General features: G+C 35.2%; 1 protein-coding gene across 3 annotated transcripts in view; it reads left to right on the forward strand.

The window, feature by feature from the left end:
* The first annotated feature begins 1,426 nt into the window (after positions 1–1,426).
* Positions 1,427–13,352, forward strand: part of CNGB3 (cyclic nucleotide gated channel subunit beta 3) — a 162,017-nt gene continuing 150,091 nt past the window's right edge. For 2 of the 3 annotated variants that reach the window (XM_040487445.1, XM_040487446.1), the window contains exons 1-2: positions 1,427–1,605; positions 5,358–5,439. In XM_040487445.1, the coding sequence (XP_040343379.1) occupies positions 1,495–1,605; positions 5,358–5,439 (193 nt within the window). In that variant the 5' untranslated portion in view covers positions 1,427–1,494. The remainder of the gene's footprint in view (positions 1,606–5,357; positions 5,440–13,352) is intronic. The other variant, XM_040487447.1, reaches the window with a different exon arrangement.

Consider the following 13,352-nt stretch of genomic DNA (forward strand, 5'->3'; position numbering starts at 1 on the left):
TTATCTACAATAGACAAATTATTGAAATAGCCTAAGTATCCATCAACTGATGAATGGATAAAGAAGATGTAGTGTACACATCTTGAGTTTCTATTCTATATAAAGGTATTTTGGGGATAAAATAATGTCCTCCTTCAAAAAATCTAACTTTATTGGTTAAATGATGAATCAGGGGAAAAAATCCATGCTGTGGTAAAATACATATTTTTTATAATTTATGAAATTAATAATCCAACAGAATTCTCTAGGCTTCTAAAGCTAGGAATCACTTATATTGCTTTTATGATATTCCAAAGATTTGTAACAAAATTGTAAACTTGTAAGAAGTTTTGGAACCAATTGTTTCAGAGCAATGAAATACATATCCTCTAAACTGGTATTTATCAAGTATACTCTCTCTGTGTTACAGTCTGAATTATATTTTCTCAAAAATTCATGTTGAAGTCCTAATCCCCAGGACCTCAGAATGTGACTGTATTTGAGTTGGGGTCTTTAAATAGGTAATTAAGTTATAATGAGATTACTTGAGTGGGCCTTAATCCAATGACTGGCATCCTTGAAGAGGGAATTGGGAATCAAACATGAACAGGGTGAAAACAATATGAAGACACAGGGAAAAGATAGTTATCTAAATGCCAAAGAGAGAGACCTAGAATACTTCCCTCCCTTTTAGCCCCCAGAAGAAACCAACCTCACTGACACTTTGACCTAGGATATCTAGCTTCCAAACTGTGATAAATATGTTTCTAAAAAACAAATAATAAAATAAATAAATAAACTTCTGTTGCTTAAGTCACCCAGTCTGTGGTACTGGCTGTGGTAGCCCTAGCAAACTAACATACTCTTTGCTTAATTCTAATATAATCATCGTTATGAATCTGAGAACATTTAGGCTATTGGGAATGCAAAGCAATATGTCTTGTTTTCCACTATAGTTTCTAAGAGTTCCACTAATCTGATCAATTAATAAAATACTCATTAAAAAAAAGACACCCGAAGAACAGAAAAAGGAAAAAGTAGTTATCTCATGGTGTAGAACTAGAGATGGAGGAATGATCTGTTGTTTTTATTATAAGCCCTTATGCACATATTATTTTTTAATAATTTTTATGTTACTTTGATTAAATTAGATGGATGAAGATAGGTAGGTGGGTAATTAGAAAAGGAAAATAAACAAAACAATGGGCAATGTGATCACATCTGAACAATTCAAATCAACAATGAAATTTTGTTTACTTCTCCACCTGTAAACTATTCTCAAGGGCATTTTGGCTCTTTGAAGTTCATAAACAGAATTCAGATCACCCAAGCAGAAATAATTTGCTGCTTTTAAGCCCTTACTAGCTACAGAGTTGCCTCTAGGAATTAGCCAGAACAAAATCCCGATTAAACAACTAATTGGCTTGTCTACTAATGAAAGGAAAAACAAAGTGCATTTCTCTACCTCAAGACAGAGTCATAAAAACAGAAGCTTTCAGAACCATCTCAGAGAAGATGTTTAAATCTCTGATGATAAAATCCAACAAGGTGAAGCCTAAAGAGGAGAACAATGAGAGTAAACAAGGTCCTGATCCAAGCAATCAGCCTCAACAATCCACAAGACAGGTATGCTACTTACATACCTAAATCAATCTTGATTGTCATCATTTTTTGTCTAGTGATGGATATTTGTCCAGTGTTTTAATATACTGTGATGTGTAAGGTTGCTTTGCTGTTTCACCTCTACCATTTGGGTCATGCACTTGTTTTTCTTTGGGGTTTTATATATACTATTTATATTTGCTTTAAAACAGATTGATAAATGTTTAGAAGACTACATTAGGAGTTGGAAAAAGCTAAATAAGACTTCTCATTGCAGATTTATATTTCTACCATAATCCCAAATGAAATCATTTCTCAAATATTAAATGGGCTATATGAATTAGTTTCAACAAAGAATGTCAAAGATCATGGCCATGGTAAACTACAATTTAACAGTAATTGCTCTGGACCAGGACCTCTTTATAGGAAACAGTTTTGCCGCTCAGGACAACTGGCAATGTATGGAGTTATTTTTGGTTGTCATATCTCAGGGGTAGAGATGGTACTTGCATCTAGGGAGTAAAGACCAAAAATGCTGCTAGACATTGTAGAATCCACAGGACAGCCCTTCACAACATAGAATTATCCAATTCAGAATTTCAATACCACCTAAGTGGAGGAACCCTGTTCTAGAGAAATATTTTTCATAAGTTCTAGGTCTACACACCTGTAAAATGAAAATGCTTTGTAGCCTTATTGTATAAACTAGAGGCAGTGTATATAAAGCACATAGTAGGGACTTACCAAATGGCAATTTTTATTATCATTATTATGAGTAATTTATGCTTATATGACACAATAAAGTCCAAAGGGATAATTATATAATCAGTATTCACTTACAACTGTCCAAAGAACCATTTTCCTAAATTACTGACTAAATTTATCTAAAAGTGCTATGTAAGGTTTTTAGAGCAATAATTATTTTCCCATCAAAAGAATTGGATGAAAGATGTCAAGTACAAGCAGGAGTGTACCTCAGGGACTCAAATAGCATGGTCCAGTGATTCAGGTTTAAATGAGCCTAGAGTACAGAAAATACCGAGATGACTTAGCATTGGCCCTGGAAAATTTGCCTTTCATTTCTGATTAACATTGGCTATGTTTGCAATGGAGAACAGATATGAAGGAGGATGTGCTTAGCATTGCTTCATGAGAGTGCCCTTGACTTCTTTCTAATTCTTATGTTAAAATAAATAATTCCACACTTTTAAAATTATTTATATGTTTGAAAGCTCGTGGAATATCACAAATGTTGAGCTGGGTACTTTCCTTCAGGTAGTCTTGTTGTGTTTCTCCCTAGGAAAATCACTACAATGATATTTAACCTTTGTCTATCATGATTCTTTTTTCCATAGAACACATAAAAATAACTAATATATTATTCTCTTGGAGAACATAATAGCTAACAATAATTACTATGTACCAGGCAAGGTGCTGTCCTCTTCCAAGAACTATTATATTAAATCTTCAGAATAACCATGAGTCCTGTTACAATTTGCTGCTTGCACACAACTGATAATGGCAAAGCTTGGATTGGAGCCCTGTTCCATCTGACTTCAGCACCTGAGAGCTAAATATCTAGGCTATGCTTCTGAAGAAGTATGAATGAATGATGAATATTAGTTGAATCAACTAATCAATAAGAAGTATGAATGATGAAGGATGAATATTAGTTTAATCAACTTTCTAAATATTCTACTCACAAGATAAAAGGATGTTAGAGAGAAGGCAAAAAGAACAGAAACTCTAAAGGAATTGCCTTTCCTTCAGAAACAGTAATACTGGAGAAGTACTTAGATTAGACACAGATAGAACAACTCTGGTGTATATCCCATGACATTCCCATGACATAACACTTAGGGATGTTGATCATGAAGTCTGCTGACATCACATTATATCTTAAAAGTCATACTTAAGGAAATTATTTGCATCTACTCTTTAGAGATCATAACATGTTGGCAGAGGCAGTAGTTCTTCTCCAGTTTCAAATACACTAAATGTTGGGGCGCCTGGGTGGTGCAGTCGGTTAAGCGTCCGACTTCAGCCAGGTCACGATCTCGCGGTCCGGGAGTTCGAGCCCCGCGTCGGGCTCTGGGCTGATGGCTCAGAGCCTGGAGCCTGTTTCCGATTCTGTGTCTCCCTCTCTCTCTGCCCCTCCCCTGTTCATGCTCTGTCTCTCTCTGTCGCAAAAATAAATAAACGTTGAAAAAAAAAATACACTAAATGTTAAAAATGACAGAAAGTTAAAACCATGTTTTTATCCATAGAATATAACCTTTTAAAATGGCATTTAAATAGTAACGTTCTGAAGTACAAATAGATTATTTGAGGCCTATAAGAAGATATTTAGAAATAAAAAATCAATTTACATTCTTCTTTTAAATAAAGAGTTCTCAAAAAATAAAAATAAAAATATTTAAAAAAAAATACTTAGTTCTCAAACCAAAATAACTTAGGTGACTTCCATTTGTCAATAGCCAATAAATCAAGATCTGCAAATTCAGGCTAATCCAGACTTTCATGCTACAGAATAAGACATCATTCACATAAATCTACACTTGTATACATGAAAAGACTATGATTAAAATGTTTATGAATAGCATCATAACATGTAAAAGTACTTGATTGAAATCAGAAGGTTTTACCACTACTTCATAATATATCCAGAGATCCATACATTTTTAGTCACCTTATCAATTTCCTACTCAATAACATAAGAATAATAATAGCTGTCTTGCCTAATACATATGGTTACTGTGACACTTAAATTAAAGCATCTGATTAATTTACTTCCCAGCTTAAAATGTTTCTGACATACAGTGCTGTTAAATAATGTCAAACTCCACATCAAGGCTAACGGGACTCTCAAGGCCCTTGTCCTTGCCTATTTAGCTAGGCTTACTTTCTCACACTCTTTCCCATCCAACCACTTCTACTTTAGTTTCCCACAGCCTGTATACAATCACACCTTAGACTTTTGCTGAACAGGTATCCACTACCTGGAATATTTTCCATGCCTTGTTCATCTGGAAAAAAAATTCATCTTGATTTGTAAAATTCAGAGTTACTTCCTTTTTGATAGTCTCCTCCCTTTCCTTCTACTGCAGTAGAATTGACCATCCCACATTTATGCCCTATCTCTATCCTCTACAGACATTCATTACTTATAACATTTCCTTGCACTTACATTTGTGTGTGTATGTTTCCCCTACCACTCTGTAAATAGCTTGGGAGCCAACATTTCTGTGTTCTAACGTTATATCTTGTTTCACTTTGTTCCCATAGGACCATCCTCAGACACACACTGGCCACATCCAGTGAGACATACCTACATTTCAAAGGAAAGCTTAGATTCTCAAATGACAAGGTAGAGGCAAATGAAATCACAAAGAGAAGAGAGCTCTGAATTAAGAAACTAGACTACTTTTTTCTATCACTTTAAGTTCTACTACAAAAGACCTAGACCAGGACCAACACTAGAACTGTGGGGAATGAGGACTGGAATTGGGAGGAACATGTGCCAGGTAGATGTAGCAACCACAGTGACAAAAAGAGAGTGCCTAAGGCCAACAAGCTGTGAAAGTCAAAGCTGATTATTCAATAGTAGAGCCGAGAATATCCATTTAAGTGAAAGAATTATCATTTGTAGTACATCATAAACAAATGATAAGCTTTAATGATTGGCTTGCTCATTGAATGAAAAACTCCATATTGTATTTTACATTTAACTTTATTTTTTGTGTAAATTAATTGTGTACAATCTTTGTTTCTCAAAGGGACAAAACAAAAATGAAAAGAAATCTCTCCAAACCAAGATGACTCCAGTCACATTTGAAGAGTCAGACACCAAAATACAAGGTCAGAACTCAAATCTGTAGGAAAAAATAAAATGCATATCTCTCTGAAATGTGTTACCTGATGAAACACTTGACCTTGACTAGGTAAATCATCTAGGGTAAATCACACTTGAGACACTTTAAAGATCTGAGTGTTTATAAAAACATAATTTCTTCCTTCAGTCACTTATTCAATAGATGCTTTTTTATTACCTGCTATGTGCCAGGTCTATGGGCTAGAAATGTAGCGGTGAACAATATGGCCAAGTCTGTGTTAACATATGCATATAATGAACAATATAATTGTAAGTAAGGGTTATAAAATGATAAAATAGATGTGGATTGTACATATTTAAAGGTTCAACACTCATACCTCTCTCTGCTCTTCTTTCTTTAAATTCTCTCCATTAGAAATCTCATCTACTCCTAAGGTTACCATAACTCATTTCTATATCAGTGATTCCATAGCAGACCCAATTCCTTTTTTAAGACCCTGTCCAATATTTTCTTTTTTTGTCTCTTCTTTTCAGGTATATTCCGCCAGAAAGATTCATTTTTTAATAATTTTTTTATTCTTTTAATTTGAATCCCAGCTAGTTAACATATAGTGTAATAATGATTTCAGGAATAGAATTTAGTGATTCATCACTTACATATAACACCCAGTGTTCATCCCAACAAGTGTCCTCCCTTTTGCAATATTTTCTAAGTAACCACTGGACATATACACCTGTATGTTCTGCTGCCATTCTGTTTTACTATGAGTCATTTTATAATAGTGATAGTTTCCAATTTGCAGTTCTTCTGACATAAAAATACAACCTTTTTTAAAGTATTTTTTCTCTTTTTTTTTAAGTTTATTTATTTTGAGAGAGAGAGAGTGGGGCTCGAACTCACGAACCATGAGCTCATGACATGAACCAAAATCGGACACTTAACCAACTGAGCTACCCAGGCACCTCATAAAAACCTTATGGTACGAAACCTTAATGGTACGAAACCAAGGATCACATCTTTGGGATGACAAGTTTTGTCCTACTCTTGTTATACTTTTTTCAAAGTATATTTGTAAGCTTAATTTTTCATAGCTGGTAATAAAAACTCTTGTGGAAGTTTCATTTAACATAGAAGCTGTTTGAGTGGAAAGGAAAAAAATAGTTTCATTTAAATTTGCAGACTTAGCATGTCTTCAAAGGCTTTAATAGGAAAAGCAGTTATATTTAAGATATTTTGTTTTGAAAAAGCAAAATTATTAGTGTTTAAAGATAGCCTCTTATATGTGCTTGGTATTTTTATATTCTTCCCTTCAAAACATGCAGGTGCAATGTCACAATATCTGCAGATGTTGATTTCTGATTATAGAACTCTTATCTTCTGCAAAGCATGGTTTAATTTTTATCTGCCATGGAAATGAAGAATGTAATACATTTTGGATTCAAATAAAGATAACTTTCTAAGGTTCTCTTTTGATTACAATCATCTTTCATAGGCTTCCACTTCACTTATTGTACATTAAATCCTTCTGTAAAAAATGTTTTGCTAACAGTAGAGGATATTTAAATGACTTCCCTAATAGTTTATCATGATATAAGGTGACTTTGTGTGGAAATAGATCAAAGTTAGGTGCCCATGGGTAGCTAGTATGGTATGGTGGGTTGAATAATGGCCTCTCAAAAACATCCACACCCTGCTCCCTAAAAACTATGAATTTTTACATGAAGGGGAACAAAATGCTGATGTTACTAAGTTAAGGATCTTGGGATGGGAAGATTATCCAGAAGGCCTCAATGTAATTAAGGGATTCTCATAAGAAGAAGGCAGAAGGGTCAAAGATAAAAGAAGATGGGATGATAGAAGCAGAGGTCACATTGATGCAATCTGAAAATGGAAGAAGGGACCACAAACCAAGGAACACAGGCAACCTCTACAGGCTAGGAAAGAAAAAAACCTGTGTTATTCTAGGCATTTAAGCTTGTTTCCTACAACAATAGAAAACTAATGTGTATGACTTTAAAATACTCCCTACTTAAGTAACAAAAAAAGAAACAAGAAATTGAGTTTTGCTCTAATCAATAATATAAATTCAGTATATTGGCAGTATATTATACTATAAAGAGCACTGCTTTGGAGTTTGGCATGTCTCAATTCAAATTGTAACTCTACTACTTAATAACTTTGTCTGGCTTTAGTCAAGTTAGTTGACATCTCTCAGTATCAGTTTGCTCATGTACAAAATAAGGATAATACTGTCATTAATCTTCTAAGTTGTAGATACAGATTAAACTTGTTAATATATATAAAGCATTTAGCATTGAGATTGATAAATTCCAATGTTGATGGGGGTCAGGTAGCATAAATGAGGATCATGCATGCCCTGTCTAAAGAGGCCAGAGGCCACTCAGCTCCAACCAGTCACTGTCATGTGGAGATGAGAGGCAAGTGCTGCCAGATAGTCCATCTTCAGTCTAGAGAGACTGTAAATACAAATTTTAATTTTAATTTTAATTCTCTCAATTTTTAAATGTCAACTTTTTAAAATGTTTAAATATTCTCTTTTTAAATCATTGAAATAAAAACTGAAATCTTGGGGCTCCTGTGTGGCTCAGTTGGTTAGGTGTCAGACTTCAGTTCAGGTCATGATCTCATAGTTCCTGAGTGCTGGGCTCTGTGCTGGGCTCTGTGCTGACAACTCAGAGCCTGGAGCCTGCTTCAAATTCTGTGTCTCCCTCTCTCTCTGCCCCTCCCCTACTCAGGTCCTCTCTCTCTCTGTCAAAAATAAATAAAACATTTTTAAAAAACAAAATGTGATCATTTTGTGACCTCTAACCAACCACATGGTAGGTACTCTATGTTGCTCATGCCTATGAACAATGACAACCTGGACAAGATTCTGAATCCAGCAATGTTTTTATTTATCCTCTTCCTCTTCCCTTTCTCTTCCTTTTTGCCCTCCATCCCAGGTTTGTGTTGCAAACCAACTGCAAATGTCATGTCCTCCCTGGGCCTCCTGTGCCAAATAGCTATCTATAACCAAGACCTAGGTTCCAAGTCTAACACATTTTTAGGTCTTCAGAGGTGTCCCAGGCCTTGCCAGTCTCCCACCACTATCCAAACTGACCTAGCCTGCATCTCAGCCAACTCAGTTTGGACAGAAATAAGGAAGGCTAAAAACTACTCTAGAACTTAAAACTACTATAAGACATAAAGTATACTAATTTTCTAAATATTACAGGAAAAAGAAAGAGGGAAAATCCCTACTCATTTAAGCAGGAAACCACTCTTTAGTCCTTGGCAGGACTTATACAAATTTAATTTGTCTTGTATGGAATAGGAAAATAGCCAGACTATATACAGAAATTTAATGTCTAAATCAATAAAGGCTTCCCAATATAAGACCAATGAGTTTGATTATCATGCATGGGAGGTACTATGGTTAATTTAAGTAGTATAGTTCACTTTCTGTAACTGTCAACACTATTCATCAGACAAAGGATAAGGTAGGAATATAGAAACAATGACAACAAAATGAGAGAAACTTTTCAAAAACTATTAAAGCATGTTTTTCTGCTTCATCCAAAAGAAAAAGGGGAAAAAACACCTTATATAGTAAATAATTACAGCTATTGAACTTAAACATTCCTTCAAAATGATATCTGATATGAACAAAAGAAATGAGAAATGAGTGCTGATTTGGCAAGGCACAGAGACATAATCAGGACACCTTCAGTGTCAAGGGCTCAAGGCTAAGGAAACCTCTGGATAACTGGAACTGGAAAACCATTTAAGGGACAGAGCCAGCCCTGGGAGCTGATTGCTTTCTCTGCCTTTCACTCATAGTCAACAAAGCTTTGCATTTCTCTCTGCATATCTACTTTGGGCTGCTCTTACTCCCATCCTATCATTTCGCAGTCTAAATTCCAGAGAGAGCAGGCTGACTGATTTAGATAGCAATCATTGTTCCCACTGGGCAGAGTCCATGGGAACCACCCGGTTCACCACCAGGATCACCAGCCAGCTGTGATCTGGCCATATTCTTCAGGTCAGGTGCCCAGCTATGTGCACAACCAATAACCATCCCTGTGTATTATACAGAACAGAGCTGCCTTGCTGAAGATGGAGAGGTAACGAGAAGCTGATCAGCTAGAAGGAAAAGTTAGGCATAGAAATTATACTTTGTTTTAAATATCAAATAGAAGGCCAAACTCTGATAAAATTCCTTAGTTTCCACCTGATTAATAAGCTAAAAACTTAAGAGACACTAACCAATGTGGATGGGATGAATTTTTTTTAATAAAATACCATATATTTTATAGTTTGCATGATTTAAATATATTTGTATAATTCAGTTAAATCAAACTATGTTTTTAGCTTTTTTCTGTGCTAAAGAATATAGCTAATTCTGCTTTCCTGATTCCTGAAACACTCTTAAGTAAATAAAAGCTTCAGCATGCCTCATATATATCAATGTTATGCATACCTGAAATAGTTAATATTTTTTTTTAAAGAAGATAATTTACCCTAGTCAAGCCGGTGGAACACTTTGTGTTTATACTGCATTTTTCTTGAATGGAGTCTTTATCTAATCCTCACAGAAATCCCCATGACAAAAGTATTTCTCATTTTATGGATGACGAAACTGTTATAGAAAAGTAACTTATCCAGAGTCACCCAGAGAATTAGTGATGTAAGGATTACAGCTCTGTGTTTCGTACCCGGCACCGGTAACTCACCACATTCCTTAAACCTGCACATAAAATGTATTTTCTAGATGAATTAATCCCAGTACAAAAGTCCCTGAAACAAAGCATGACATTGAGAGAGGACAGGATCTCTCATCCTGACACAGTACCAAAGCTACCTTAGATGGATCTGTATTCTTTTTTGTTTGTTGATTTGTTCATTTATTCACTTGTGATGATGTATCTTAAAGTTAAAAAAAACTGCCTAAATATAAAAATCCTTTCAGGACTTTTTGGCACATTAAGGCTGACTAGAAGACTTCTAACCTCTGACCCAATGCAAGGACCCCATCTGGGTCCTTCATATGGGCTCCAGCTTCTGCCCGTATACCTCCAGCAACAGGGCTTTCATTGCCTCACAAAGCCATATGTTTCACTATTAGACAAGTTTAATTGTTAGAATGTTTGGGATTTTATTTGTTTTGGAAATCCCAATGATGGATATTTCTTCTGCCTTCTGGTATACACTAAATAAGTCTTTTCTATACAGCAGCCCTTCAAAGAATTTGAAATAACTGCTAAGTCATTAGTTAGTCTTTAGCTATTTTAGACCCAAAGTTTCTCCACAATTCTTCATATGAGATGGTTTCCAGAACTCAGTTACTCTGACTCCTTCGCCTCTGGATTTTTTATAGATTTCTTCAACATTTCTAAGGTAAAGTATTACATTTTTCAAATCTGTTACATTTTAGGACTCTCATTCAGGTTCTATTCTATACTCATTGCAATAATGTTTATCAGCTTCCTCCATGTCATTTGACAATCCACAAAGATATAATAAAATTTCAAGTATGATCAACATGTTGTAATTAAAATTATTCTAAGAGCACTATATATTCTGGCAACTATAAAACACAAGCTGAGTCAAAAATACCATCTTAGATACCAGAAGATAATCATTAATTATACATTTCTTAAAACTGTGTTATTATTTTATTCCAAACGTTCATTCATTAAGATGAAATTGATAGTATCATTTATGCATCTAATCAAGGTACTCAGGCTTGAGTTTTTGTTAATTCACCTTCCATCTAATTACTCAGATATTGTTGGTGTCCAATGAAAGGAAATTTGTTTTTGAGATAGAACTCACAATGTATTTGGTGTTATAAGAGTTAGAAATTCAACCAAGTGATATCTCACCCACATCAAATATTCCAACCAATGAGAGCATTTTCAAGTCTTCCCCTTTTTACATCCATAAAAAAAAAAAAAAACAATTGAATCAACACCTGTCTAATTCACAACCTTATTCCCAAATCAGTTTCTTTCTTTGGATTCCTCCTTTTCCAGCAATTATTTAGTGCCACTGATGAAATGTGTAAGGTTAATGGCTTTCTGCATCACTTATTTCCTCACTTGAAGACAGAAGCAGCTGTTTCACACCTGCACAGCTCTCCACAATGCTCTCCACAATGTGCTACTACAAGGGGACAAAGCAGTTTAGAAGTGTATTACAGAGGCCCAGTGTGAGATGCTGCCAGGCCGAAGACAAAATCAGCCAGGTGTGTGGAGGGCAAACTCTACTCATTCTTGCACATTCAATAAAAGCAACCATATCAGAACACTTTGACTCCAGATTTTACTATCTGCCATGGGCACACATTCCAGGGCAGAACTTGACCAAGTGTACTGATGAGATCTGGCAATTTCAGAGCACAGTTGGCAGAAAGACTTACACTATTCATTTGGGCAGCTACAAACGAGGGGATCCTGCTTTCCATGTGTGAAGCTGGGTAAAACTACAATGTGAGGTTGACAAAACTTCACCCAGATGCCAGAGCAAGATTTGCCGTGTATTTTAGATTTCTTCCATGATGAGGATGATGCGAGCAATCTGGCCATCTGTTCCCACAAACAAATAACATGCTGCATGGATAAAAAGACACCCACACTGAGTATAGTTGACAGGGATTCTTTTGTTTTAAGTCCTCATGAGTATGTTTAAAGTTGTTCTGCTTTGAATCCAAGAACGGGCAATAACTGGTTTCTCATCTTCGTCGACAAACTGTGATTAAGGACTTATTTTGTAATTAAAATGCTTATCCACAAAGCAAATTATGTTGTAATAAATTTCTGAATAACCTACACTTGTATTAGAGGCAGCGTCATTTTAGAAGGGGTTGGTAATGTCTAGAGGAGACCTGGTAAGGTACAACGATCTACTTAGGGTTACTTTAATCCAAATGTTATTATGATAAACAAAAATTCCTTATCAGAAGAGGAGAAAAGAACTGTTGCAGAACAGTCAGTCATTAATTGGTGCTAGCAGAAAAGTAATAGTGTAAATGTAATGCATATGCTGTAACCTGAATGACTGATGGAAGTATGTGATGCAGCTTATATTCACATGCCTTTCTAAGAAATAGTCAATAAAAGCCCCTTAAGAAAGACTGTTTTACATATTCTACTTGTTATATATTCAGGAGGGGTTTTTATGATTATTTTACTCACATTTCATGCTCTATTTTCACTCCTAATTTGGGGGCAGGGATGTGGGCACTCCCAGAAAAATATATGGACACAATGGTTCATAACTCTTTTTTTGGCCCAGACTTCTTGGAAGAGCTCATGTTAATCTTAAATGCTCTCCATGTAAAATTTGCATAGGTAACACAGAGTCTCAAAAGTTCCAATCCATGAGTTCACTAGATCTCTGTGGCCAGAGGTTAAGAACTTTGCTCTCAAATATCTTACCATAATTAACCCAAGTGTTTGTGGATATAGGAAAAAGATTTTGCTGTCATTTTCCTAGGCAGAAATATGTAGCATAATGTTAGAGATCTGAAAAATGATTTATATTTTGGTTGGATAAAGAGAAATGGGAAAATATGGCTTGACCCAAATACATAGGGAAAATAGATCTTTCTCTCTTATTTCTACCAAAAGCCTCTTAGTACAAAATGACATATTGAAAGTGCAATTTTTTTTAACTCTGAAATCTGTTCAATACTGATAAGCTCACTAGTGTACCACATGTGCTTGTATAAAAAGGACCCTATCCTGCACTCTCAGTAAGATTCCATACACGTGGAAACATTTCATCTGGAATATAGTCTTTAGACAGAGACTCCAAGGACATGATTATAGTAACGATCCTTTGTACCCTAAGTAAAGTCAGGAATTCAGAGGGTTTTCATTTAAACATTATGCTGTGGTTTCCATCTTCTAGCCAAAATTACTAGAATTCCAAAAT

The sequence above is a fragment of the Herpailurus yagouaroundi genome, unplaced genomic scaffold (genome assembly GCF_014898765.1).
Source record: "Herpailurus yagouaroundi ecotype Mexico unplaced genomic scaffold, PumYag 165, whole genome shotgun sequence".
In the NCBI taxonomy this organism is placed as follows: Eukaryota; Metazoa; Chordata; class Mammalia; order Carnivora; family Felidae; genus Herpailurus; species Herpailurus yagouaroundi.